Source organism: Vidua chalybeata, chromosome 4 (genome assembly GCF_026979565.1).
Source record: "Vidua chalybeata isolate OUT-0048 chromosome 4, bVidCha1 merged haplotype, whole genome shotgun sequence".
NCBI lineage: Eukaryota > Metazoa > Chordata > Aves > Passeriformes > Viduidae > Vidua > Vidua chalybeata.
In genome coordinates this window covers 59911894-59924846 of record NC_071533.1, presented here as the reverse complement: position 1 = coordinate 59924846, position 12953 = coordinate 59911894, and the positions used below count along the sequence as shown (strand labels likewise).

At 37.0% G+C, this 12953-nt stretch overlaps 1 protein-coding gene across 3 annotated transcripts; it reads left to right on the top strand.

The window, feature by feature from the left end:
* The first annotated feature begins 4936 nt into the window (after positions 1-4936).
* On the top strand, positions 4937-12655 carry TMEM128 (transmembrane protein 128). Of its 3 annotated transcripts, none has more exons than XR_008430731.1 (6): positions 4937-5054; positions 6133-6274; positions 8194-8355; positions 9442-9550; positions 10900-10959; positions 11621-12655. XR_008430731.1 is itself a non-coding variant. In XM_053941740.1 (5 exons), the coding sequence occupies exons 1-4, from the start codon at positions 4937-4939 to the stop codon at positions 9539-9541; spliced, it is 522 nt and encodes a 173-aa protein (XP_053797715.1). In that variant the 3' UTR covers positions 9542-9550; positions 10900-12655. The 3 variants fall into 3 exon arrangements, 1 of the variants encoding a protein (XP_053797715.1); XR_008430730.1 differs by having other exon boundaries at positions 11380-12655; XM_053941740.1 differs by having other exon boundaries at positions 10900-12655.
* Positions 12656-12953: the final 298 nt, after the last annotated feature.

Genomic DNA, 12953 nt, shown 5'->3' with positions numbered 1-12953 from the left:
GAGCTTTGTTTTGTGTTTATTTTTTTTCAAGACTCCACAGAAACAGCATGAGCTGAATCTCACACTACACAGCAATGAGATGTCGCTATGCTGAACTGTACTTTCTAATCTTGTTAACAGAGAGAGCCACATGCCCAAGAAGCTTTGTCCCTGCTTCAATACATCAGTCAAATCAGGCAATGGTGACACTAGATATCTCCAAAACAATAGTTAATACTCTATTACAGCCAAAAATAATGCTAACCTCTACCAATAGAGAAATAAAGTGTCACACCAAAAGAGACCAATACTCCTGTACAGTAAATGTTGCATGATACACTTGAATGCCCATTCCCACAACTGATAGTCTCTCCTGTGTGAATTAGATCTGACATTCATTATTCAAAAATCACACTTAAGGATGTTCCTAAATGCCCTAAGAAATTATTTTCATATTGTTACAGATGCATGGTTGCACAGATTTTTTCCTAAGTAAAGAAATTAGTTTCAGGAAGTCCCAAATGTTCTCTTTCCCACTCTCCCACATCTGGCCATTTGTTTTTGCCTCTCTACCAGCCCCTGCATTTTTGCAGGCTTTTAAAACCAGATCAAATCCTCAAACTGAGAGGTATTATATACCACTACTGGGGATTGAGTAGTCAAGAACAATTATAGCTGGAGTATTGCTGCCAAGTGCTTTGTATCATTAAACTGTAGTCTTGGGAAAACATTTTGAGAGCCATTGTACTCCCTCAAGAAAGTAAGCATAGTTAAGTGAAACTAAGCTCAACAAATTATTTCAAAGAGAGAAAGTAAGAAAATTTACTTAGCTACTTCTAGGAGAATGGTTTGTCCAGATTTTTTTTTTTTAATAAATAGGATGATTTTTGGATATTTGGATAAATTTGGATAAATAATTTGGGTTTGTTTGCACAGTTAAAGATGGAATTAACAGAACAGTTATTGTATTCATATTGCTGATTATAAAAAGGCAAGTGTCAAACACTAAAGATATCTAACATCTTTTATCAGAATAATTGAGGGTTAAGATGGTCTTCTATTAAATAAATACTTCAGATCAGCTTTTTTTTTTTTTTTTTTTGTAATTTGCTGACAGCTTTCAAGGTGAGGAATAACATACCTAGATAAATTAGTTGTCTTTATGTGGCACATTTTTTTCTGTTCTCCTAGATGCCCTCTTCACCTTTTAAACTACCTTTATCTTTTCTGCTTTCTTTTTCTTCATGAAGTTCAAATGCTTACGTGCTTAAATATAGAGCCTTCTTGATATCAAACACACTATTCTATGTATTGTTTCCTTCCTAAAGGGTCAATCCAAGGCTGCACTGAAATTTAATACTTGCATGAGAATTCAGCTTGAGTTCAGGAGTTTGTATATGGACCACGTTCAGAGTCAATTGAGTTTTACCCAGCAGTTGTTTTTCAGATCTGCATTAAGTTATTCACACCAAATGCTTTTAAGTCCTTTTCCATTGTACTGAATTTAAAATAGTTGAAAGAATGCAAGATGAAAGCAGGGGAACTGTTTGTACTATTTGGAGGCTTTTTTGTTACCTAGATGAGTCAGACAATGTATTTACTTTTTCACTCAGTGTAAGAGAGGATGCACAACACTTTAGTACAAGGACAATGTTGAGAAAGGATTGAGAAGCTCTACCCATCCAATCTTTTACTCCCGACAGTGGAAGATGAGCAGCAGATTACTGCTGACTTTATTGTTACCTAGTTCGTGAACAGAAAGCACAGACTATTATAGCACAATCATTCCTCAAAATGAAAAAATACATCTATATTGTGTCCAACCTACTTCAGCTAAGAATTAATATAGGAAAGAGCCAACCCTACTTAGATATGGAAAGAAGAAAATTCCAACCAGGTATTTTGTGAACAGATAACATTTGGGCTAATTTAGCTACTGATTTCTGTAATAGGGGAAAAGCTATGAAAATTGGCTAGAATACTAGAAAACTAATTTAACTTCCTAAAAGTGAGAATTTAACTGGGAATTCCAATTCTAAATTTTATATCTACCCAATTGAGAGAAACAAAAAGCTACCACATTTGCGTACCATTAAGAATTACTTTAAAATCAACATATAACCAACCAATCACTAATCAGCAAATATTCAGTGAGCAACAAGAAAATAAAATTCAAAATATCCAAATAGATTGTGAAATTCAGCTTATAACTAAAAAACCTGAATACTTAAAGACATTCAACTAACATACAAAGCATTATTTTCTATTTAAAATAGAATGTAAAGGTGTTAAATTCAGTCCCCAAGATGTGGAAACTGAATCATATTATGTGAGAGTCCAGGACTAAAGTTCACAAAAAAATTGCTGCAAACTCTGCCCTTTGTACATTTCTTTCACTGAAACTTCAAATTCACAAATTTATTTCACAGACTTTTAACTAAAGTTATCACATTAAGCATCACATTTTAAAATCCTTCCTAACATTTGTGCATGGCTTCTTAAACATTAACTTGGAATAATTAATTACCCATAACAGTCCCGTTGATTAGATGCTTTGTTAATTATGCTGTTCATTTTGTGACAGTCTCGGTTCAGCTCCCGATCGCTATCTATTCTTTGGCAGATTAATAATTTCTGAATCAGAGAAGCACTGTGAAAAGATCACAGAAAACATCTCAGCTCTACAAACACAGAACATGAGCGGTCTCAGTTAAGGTCAATAGTGAGCCCAGGAAGGAAGCTCTTATTTCAGCTCTTTGCACAATACCTACTGTGTAGGTAAACAGAAGTGTTCAGTTTAACAACATTGACAGATCTTAACCTTTCCAAGCATACATATTTATTTAATTGCTACATTTAAATCAAAGATATATCCTATGAATAGCTTTTGCAAAGAAAGTGCACGAAGATTTCCTTTGTTTCTTATTTGAATCTCTAAGATCAAAGTGAAGGCTGAGGTAGTCATTTCACTCAAAGGAAATAAAACAAAGAAACCTTTATGTCATTGATAAGAAAGCAGAGCTCTGATCTCCCATGAGCTGCTAACTTCAAAATATTCAACTGAACTACATAAAGAATAATCCCTGTAGTCGCTAAGGACTGCAGTGGTGTTGCCCCTTATGTGATACATGTTCTAAGGCTGGGAAAACAATTTCTACTTACTATGACACCTTTCACATGAAATTCAGTTGTAAATTAAGGCCTGTCTTTCTGCAGAGAAAGATTTTTTTTTTCTGTTCTTGTATCACTTAGGCTGAATTTACTCAAACTCAATGTGCAGTAATAAAGAATAACCAGAACCCTGTTTTCCCTTGTCCCTAGAATTTCATTCATTAATAAACAGACAATAGTATATTTGGGAAAATAGAATTATCCAGCAGGTTTAGAACTGCTTAAAAACAGCGCAAGTCACAGAAAGCTTAGCTTTTACCCTAATTAGTTTCTCCCAGTTAGTTTCTTCCCTTAGGATGGCCTAAAATTTTTTAGGTTTTATTGATAAAATACATAATTATTTAACCACAGCCTACATTCCATTCTTTTAGATTTTCCTGTTTTCTCAACATAAAACTACAGAGGAAGCATCTGCAAGGCACTTCTGTTGATAAATGCTGCACAATATGTGAAGAATGCATGTGGTAAGTGAAAATTTAACACATTTCTCATAATCATTGTTTTAATGCAAAATATTTTGCCTTCTGAGAGGAAAAGTACCATCAGGTTATTAAACACTTAGATTTTTGAACTTTAATCTATATACAGCTAATAATTTTGATTTTGGTAAGTAAAACACACATACTGAAATTAGGTTTTTGTTTCTTCAATCTCTCTTATAATAATCTGAGCTTTTATTGAATATTTCTACATTTAATCCCACTGTAAAGAAAAGCTATACATAACAGTTGTGGAATTGGACATGTACTTCCACATTGAAGTCAGCAGGATTTTTGCCTTAATCAGAATGTTATGCCACACAATTTTTTCTGAAAAAGCACAGGCTTTGTAGCAATCACATGGATCATCTAATTAATCTAATTAGATGATCAATTCTTACTATTAGAAACAATTTTCAATTTTAAAAGCCATGTTAATGGTTTAATCACTGAACACACCCCAGAAGATACAGTACACATATTCACAGTACTCTTTATATTTGCATAATTCTTACAAGGACCAGACCGAAGGTTAATCTGCCAGCAAAATTGACTAGTTCTGAATTTGTCTGTGTGAATAAACAAGAAAGCCCCGGTAATATAATTGATTTCAAGGTTTTGTGTGCAGAAACATGCTGATGTGACTTTGTATCTAGTTATGCAGAAATCAACTACAGAACTGAAACAATCTATTTTACATTTTTATTAGTTTATTTAACTTTTATCTATTTTGTCTTGCAAATATGTTTATTATTTCCAGTTACCAGCCGCTGTTTCGAGTGCTACAGGATTCCCGTGGCTCTGGAAACCTCCCAGAGCTTTGTAATTCACAGAGTCACAGAATATTCCGAGTTGGGAGGGACCCAGAAAGATCATGGAATCCAACCCTTGAGTGAACAGGGATCGAACTGAGCTTGGTGTTGTTAGCACCATGCTCCAATCATTTTTAACCTACACCACTGGTCTGTGTCACAAAAATTGAGATTTCCCTAATACCTGTCCTCGAGAACACCTGGTTGGCCGATGAGGAAAACATTTCTACGCACAGAGTTTTTGTCTTTTTTTTTTTTTTTTTTTCTGAATCATTTCGGCACCACAGCCTTCACTGCAGCACTCGACTCTACACGGCAGTGCTCCCTCCCTCCAGGGGGGATGAGTGCGATTCCCGAAGCTGTTTCTGGATCCCGTACCGGCGGGCCCTCGGCCGGGCCGCTCGCCGGGCCCGGGCGCCGCCGCTGCCCCTCACGCCGGGGCGGTCGCGGCCGCCGCGCTCCCGCCCCGCCGCGTCACTGCCGGAGCGGCCCAACATGGAGCCCGGCGGCGGCGGGGACGCGCTCCCGAGGCTGCGGCGCCCGGGGCGGCGCGGGCCGGAGCCCCGGGACCCGCAGCAGCCGCAGCCGTCTGCCCGGGGCGGCGGGACGGCCGGTGGGTGGTGCTGGGGCGCGGGGAGCGGTGCCGGGCCCCGCCGGGCGGGCGCTGGGACGGCGGCGGGGCCGCCTCGGGTAGAGCGGCGCGGAGCGCGGCCCCGCCTGCCCTCAGGTGTCCGCTCCTGGCTGCGAGCTGGGCGTGGGAGATGCCAGGGGCTTGTAGCCGCGGACTGCCTGATGCGGATGAAGTGCTCGAATGCTCCAGGCGCAAGCTCCAGTAGGATGAGGAGGAATCTAGGAAATGAAAAATAAAGCTGCCTGTAAGCTCCAGCAGAGCTGTGGGTACGCTCGGCTGGTGGCGGTGCGCGTGGAGGAATCGGCGCATGTGACACTGCTGCACACAGGCCACCAGGAGCTCCTAGTGATAAACTTCAGAGTGTGAGACATCAAAACCACCTCTGACACCTTTTTTTGACAGTGTGTATAAATACTGTCTCACATGGTTACTGTCGTGCACAAAAATGGCTTTCTCATCTGCTTGCTCTGAGGTCTCGTTCTCTCCAAAACAGTACGGGGTAATGTGGGGAAAAAGAGAAGGTAGTTTCCTGCACAATTATAGTTGTAGTTTACCTGCTGAAAGTGTGCAGTGTAAGTCAAGCTAGCTCCTTAAACTGCAGTGAATTATCTGCAGTTGAGAACAAGAAAATTATTTATGCCTGCAATCGTTTTGCAAATGCTAAAATTCATAAAGAAGAGTACAAATAAATTATTAATTGGAAGTAACAACCCGAAGTTCTATGTACTAGATTAATAAAACTGGTTTAATAACACCAGGGGTTTTTAATTAGTTAAACAACCCTTACAAAATCTAGTCAGCTGTTTCCTAAAAAGATACACGGATATGATGTTGTGCTGATTATTACTGCTTTATCCTTTTATCAAAGGATACCTTGCTTAGTCTGTTTCCTTTCAGTAAATGTTCAAAGCTTTTTAGAATATTTGTAGCACAAAGTGATGACTAGAACAATCTCCCAAGATAAATTAATTAAAAAGATAAAGCATCATGCTTTATGTAACTATAATCATACTTCATTTAATGGCTGGCTTTAGTGCTATAATTATGTTCTTATTTACAGAAGAGTCTACAGCTGTAGAGAAGACGATGAGGCCTCTTAACAGACTGAATATTCATTCTGCATTCTGGATTTTGGCATCAATAGCTGTGACATACTACTTTGATTTTTTAAAAAATATTAAAGAAACTATGCAAGCAGATAGGTAAGGTGTCTTTTCTTATAAAAAGGTGTGTTTTAGTCTTGTAATCATACTCAGTTTGTTACATCTGGTCACTGTATTTTAAACCGTGGATGAACAAGATCTGCCATAGGAATAGAGAAACCTGGGACTGTTCAGCCTGGAGAAGAGAAGGCTCAGAGGCATTTTGTCAATGCATGTAAATACCTGAAGGGAGGGTGCAAAGAAGACAGAGCCAAGCTCTTTCCAGTGGTGTCCAGGACTGGACCAGAGGCGGTGGGCACAAACTGAAATGGAGGAGGTTCCCTCTGAAGATCAGGAAGCACTTTTTTACTGTGAGGGTGACTGAGCACTGAACAGGTTGCCCAGGTAGGTTGTGGAATCTCCATCCTTGGAGATACTCAAAAGCCATCTGGACATGATTCTGGGCAACTGGCAGTAGCTGAGCTTGCTTGAGCAGGGAGGTTGGACCAGATGACCACCTAAGCTGATATTATTGAACTAATTTTAAAGTAAATACAATGCTTAAGAATTGCTACAATTGTTTTTTCTCTATAAACGCTACTGAGCCATCTTTGTACTTATAAAGTTTGCTCTGATACCAGACATTTTAATACTGTACCTTCAAGTTTTCATTTAAGTCCAAGAAATAGCTGCCTGTTTTGTTGGAAGTATTTAGGTTTTGATTTTATTTTTTTATAATAAACCCCCTTAGATTAATCCTTAAAGGTCAAAGAGAAGTTAATTTCTCTAGAAGATCTGTAGGTGATTTTGAGTAGGTCAGCAAAAGATTAGTGAAATAATTTCTGTGAAGTAATTTTTATTTCTAGTCTCTTTCTTTTCTATTAAATTATTTTCAATGGGATTGATGTATGTTAAATGTTTTTAGATCACTTCAGCTGGAAGTGCTTTTAAAACACATTGCTGTTGTCATTGTTATATCAGTATGTGGAAGCTGCACAGGGCTCTGTGCTAGGAGGTTCTCTGGAGCTGCTCTCCCAGGCTAGTTATACCCTTCATACACTGACTGTGAAAGCAAAGCCAGTGGCTCCAAGGTGTAACCAAAATTTGGGGTCAGGACCCTGTCTTCCTGCACTGCTTGTCTAGGCCATGGCAACAGTTCTCTTAGTGCAGAATTCTCCGTTGGTAGTAACAAGATTTCAAAGTAGCACATTATGTTTGCTGTGCCATTCCAGAGCACGTCACCTGAGTAGGAAGATCCTTGATTACCATTTATAATTTAGTAATCAAGTCATGGTAAGAATTCATTTTTCAAAATTTTTATTTATTAATACACATTCAGATAAGATTTTATTAAAGTGCATCTTCCTCAGAAGTTGCCTTATCTGAGCTAGTCTTGAAGTGTATCCTCAAAGAAATTCAAAAGTGTGTCTCCCTAAATAATCACATACCCTGTGTTTTTATGATTCTGAGTTTAAAATTCTGGATTTCTCCATGGTTTTCTTCAACAGTTATAAAGAAAAATCTTCATGCTTCTTGTCTGTTAAATTTGGGAGTTCCCAAACTGAAAACATATTAAAGCTTTCTGCAGCATTTCTGTTGCACAAAGATCACCAGTCTAATATATAGTGAAAAGTACAGTTGCAGTGGAGCCTATTTTATTTTATTAATGACAAAGTGGTTTTGATATAGTAGATTCCTGACAAGATCTGTCACATTGAATTTCCAAAATATTTGAGGGGACAATATATGAAAGGAATGTTTCACTGCAAAATTAAACTCAGCTGTTTATATTAGACAGCTTTTAAAGGCAAAAAGTGTTTTGTAAAATTCATTTAAGGTAAAACCTACAGGAACTCTAGGCCACAATCTGTGTTTTTAACAGATACTGCCTGTTCTGTTTGTCAACTCAAGTGAAGATTGCTGTGCAAACTGCAGTGTGACGGTGCTAAACATGGTTTAATGTGCTTTTCTTCCTGCAGCTGGTGGCTTTCCTGTGGCACTTGTTTATTGGCTACATGTTTATCTGTTGCCTTTTACTGCGTACTGTATCTTGAGTGGTACTGTGGAATTCAGGACTATGATGAACAGTACCCTGCACTGATTCCTATCACAACAGCTACCTTTATAGCAGCAGCTATTTGGTGAGTTCAAGCACTGTGTGCAAACTTCTGCTAAACCTGTGCAAGTCTGTGTGTTAATGGGCTCATTTTATAGGAAGTATATTTTTTTATAAATGATAAGAAATTCTGTAATGAAATTCTGTATGTAATTCTGCTATGTGTATTGGTGACAATACCAGTTCTATGTAGCATAATTTCTTGCACTTTCAACTTCCATCCACAAAGCAAGAGTTGCAACAGTTGAAACTGTATATTGTGTACTTGGAGATGTACTGGATCTTTTCTGTCTTGAAAATTTAGGAGAAAACTGAAGTTATCTTTGTTAGTGTAAATTTCTCACCTCTGGAACTACTTGTGTGGTTTACAAATTAAGACAAAGGTGCAGTCTGTCTATCTGAGAATTCAGTTCAATCAGTTTCTGTCACAGTTCTTCATTAGCAAACAATCTATAAGTAGCAGACATACAGAAAATGTTAGACTTCTGACTATTGCCATATGAACTTTAAGGGTTTATATTGTGTCTTTTATGGTACTTTTAGCAAGAGTTGCTTTACTTATGAGGTTATATGAGTCAGAACTGAGCAAATGTGAATGAAGAAAATTACATACATTGTGCCAGTTATTTGCTTTCTGCATGAAAATTGATTTCCTCTTGTTTAGCTGTTGTATCAGTATATCAGTCAGAATTTGTTGCAATGGTGAAAAAAAGAAGATTGAAGAAAATAAAGGTTCCCTGTGGTTTATAATTAGTCAAATCTGTAATTCGTGTAAGTCAGTTGTAAAATAAGTTGGTTTTCCCCTCTCACTTCAGTTAACTGAAATCTGTCTGGAACAAATTTCAGATTAAGGCTTCTGTCAGCTGCCATGTATGCCCATGGAAAAATCAGAGTAGGTCATTTTCAGGGGCTTCAGATACTGATTTTCTGAAAGTAAAAGGTACCTTTACCCTTTACCCTTGATGTGTTTTGTTTTCAGAAACAAAGAAGTATATTTCCAGGTTAAGTAATTTAAATCTTATTTCTTCTTTTGACATGTTTCCTTTGTATGCCTGGTGTTTCTGTAATATGACAACTGAACTTACCAAATACTTTCTGCTTTTATTCCCAGTTTCAATGTTGCCTTGTGGCCTATCTGGTCATTTTTGACACCTGTGTTGCTCTTCATTCAGTTCATGGGTATTGTGATGCTTGTGTCACTCCTGGGATAAGCCCTTCAGGTAAATAATTGAATTTTTTAAGCACATAAAAGTATTTATCTTGTTGTGGGAACTGCTTTGTTAGACATTTAAGGTTTGGGAGGCTGTTTAGGGGTTCCTTCTCTATAATTTGTGGACATTCTTCAAATTATGACATTTTGTGGCGTATAGAGGAACCAGAGAACATGCAGTTATCCAAAGGGGAAGAATATCCTTTCCACTTCTCTAAAATTGCATTCTAGGCATTGAAAAGAAACATTAGTGAGAATGGATGGTTTGGGGATGTATAGGCCAAAAACCTGCAGCTTTTACCTAGACTGGGAACTTCTTAGTAAAGCTGTTTGACTTGATAGTAAAGGGGAGAGGATATCAACATCCGTGGACAAAAGCCTTCTCCGCTTTTTAAAATTAAAAATCTTTGTCATGTCTTTGTATTCAAGTGTGCTGTTTTCATTTTCTGTGCTGCACAGCCCAGATCCACCTGTTGTGTGGAAAATTGCCAGATACGAGAAGTTCTTTGCTCTTTCTAAAAAGAACTTTTCAAAAGCCAACCCATCTGTTTTGTTGACTTGAAAATGCATTCTCAATAACTGCCACATCTTTTGTTAGGATATGCTTACCAAATAAATCCAGTGAAATGTAAAAAGCTAAGGAAGACACCAAATACAGCTCAGTAAATAGGATAAAGGATGTGCCCTGTATCACACATATCTCATATCATCCAGGGAAGCTATTCCTTGAGCAGATCTTTTTTGTTGTACTTCTCAAGGGAATGAGGAGGGAGCCTGTTTGGCTTTGCATGTCACCTGAAATCCTTTCTAGTGAGGAGATCCCTCAGCATTTTTAGGAGTGCAGCATAAAGAAGACTGTGCTGGATTGCTGGATTTAGAGTGTAGCCTCTTGTACTGACAAAGCTGTAGGCAAAAAGTGTTTAATGTCTGGGATGGTGAAACTCAGATTTTATTTTTTTTTAATAACAAACTGAACCACTGTTGCATTTTCCCCTCTATTTTTGAGATATAAAGAAACCTGATTTTAAAGGTGATAATTAACTTCTACTCTGACAAAACTGACTTCTGAAAAATACAGTGCTTAATTCAGAACCTCTTTACCGTGGCAACTTGAGTCACACTTGCTGATACAAACGTATCCATGTTTGGTTCTGTCATTAGCGGTGTTCTGTCTCTGCACTTAATGTGGGGAAATTCTGTATTAGATCAAATAATTATTTGCCTAATAACTAGGGAAAAGTTATTACTTGGTGTTCCAAAATCATTAATTAATTTAGTACATGATACAGCTTGTGTGGTATATAGAACATTCAAAGATCTTCGTTAAATTTGTTTTTTTTTTCTTTTCTTTTCTTTCAGCTTCATGTAACTGTAACTTCATGTAACTTTCAGATTCAAGTAACTGTAATCCTGCAAAGTGTATGTCACTTTTGTTACATTCCAGTACTTCTGCTGTTTCTAGTACTGCCTGTTTGCTCTAATACAGTAATTCTTAATCTACTTGATTTATAAATCAATGGACATAACCATTGGAAAAAGCAACTTATTAGTCAATAATTGGAAGATAAGTAAGTTTTGCATCTCTTAGTAACATGAAGCCTTTCATTTTGTAAAGCTTTGTAAAGCTTCTATTTATATTTGAGTATTAAGCACATGGGTAGTAAGTAATAGCACCATAGAATAGTTAGTGTTGAAGAGGACCTTTAAATAATATCTCTGGGGGCCTCAGAGGTCACCTACTCAAACTTCCTGTTCAAATCATGTTGTTTGTTTTGGAAGTAAGTGATACTTAAGTGTTGTGGGGTTTTAATACTATATTCTTTCCATTTGAATTGACAGGTAAAGTACTGATATCTGGAACCTGTGTTTGTACTTGTAAACTTACTTACAGGAGGCTTTTCTTGATCTCTTAAATTTCTACTGTTATATATATTACCATGTAGAAAATACTTTATTATCTAATACCTTGAATTCAGATCTACTAGTGTTTAATAAAAGTATGGATAGGGGTAAGGGAAGGCTGGTTGACATTTGGCAGTGCCATCAATTAAATAAATAAATTCTACTTGTGCTCATACAGTTTGTCCACAGCCAAAGGTGGATGATCAAGCTGTGAATAACCAGCGATACAATGAACAATATTAACACTACACAAGAAGTTTGGAGCACACATTAAATTCTTTTGATGTATGCTGTTTTTCAGTATTCAGGGTTTTTTTTCTTCTGTACATCAAATTTTCATTCTTAGCAGTGCCTGTTAATGAAGTTGCCATTTTCCTTACTCAGCAATGAAGAGGCTGATATTAACTTAAAAGCTACTAGTTATACTCAGTTGGGAAAATAAAATAGCATTTTATTTTTATTAAGTGTCTGTTCATGTTGACTGAGATACTTAACTGTCTGAAGACCTGGGCACCATCTGATTGCTAGACCACTTTATGTAAATCCTTGTGTAAATACTTTTCCATGCATGCCTTTTGGAAAATAGAAGAATGTAGAAATTGGGTGTTGAAACCTGTTAATACCTACTCCTTGTGAGTGTTGCTTAAAGTTTGGACTGTCAAACGGTACTGTGTTCTTCATTCTGACTTCCAAATTCACACCATTGCTGAACACATGGAATGTTTAGTAATGACAGAGATACACATTGTCTTTGGTTGTTACTGTTCTATTAATGAAAAAAGTTGTGACCTAATAGTATGTAATGCAAAGGATCAGACAAACCAAAATAAAGTGCATTCAGCACTACTTGAAGTAGTTTGTAGGATAAGTGAACAGCTTGATTTGTTTAAATGTAATATTTAAGTTTGCCAAAACCAGTCATGCTTCACATCTTTAAAGTGCAAGTTGCTTATCTTCAGGTCTTCAATTTTTAAAAGGTTTTAACAATTTTATGTCTGCATACACAGGTACATTTGAGTAACTTTCTTTATTATAATATTTAAAATGCAGTATTGCTCAGGGATGGTTATTATAGCTGTATTTTTACTTGTCAGCTATATAAATGCTCTAAGTGTTTTAAGTTGCCTTGTGATCTGAATTAAAATTACTATTTGCTACATGATTTTTAAAATTCATTCTTCTGAACATCTTAATAAACTTTGTACAAAAGTGATCAGTAGTTGTTCAATATTTAATTGTTTAACCATCTAATTACACTTTCTTGAAGACTTCTACCCCATCTCATTGCTTTTTCTATAAAATAGATGTTCATGTAGATTTTAAATACTATACTTGACTCAGAGTATCTTTGTCTTTCATGCCCCTTCAGCTGGGTTTACTGAAGGTGTAATAGCACTCTGTTCACCTCTGGAGAGCTGCTTGCCTTCTTTGATGTCTTTCTGAGAATCCCAGGTAGAAATGCTCATTGTACAAAGTTCAGCAAAGTCTTTCAGTAACAGATCTGAGTATCC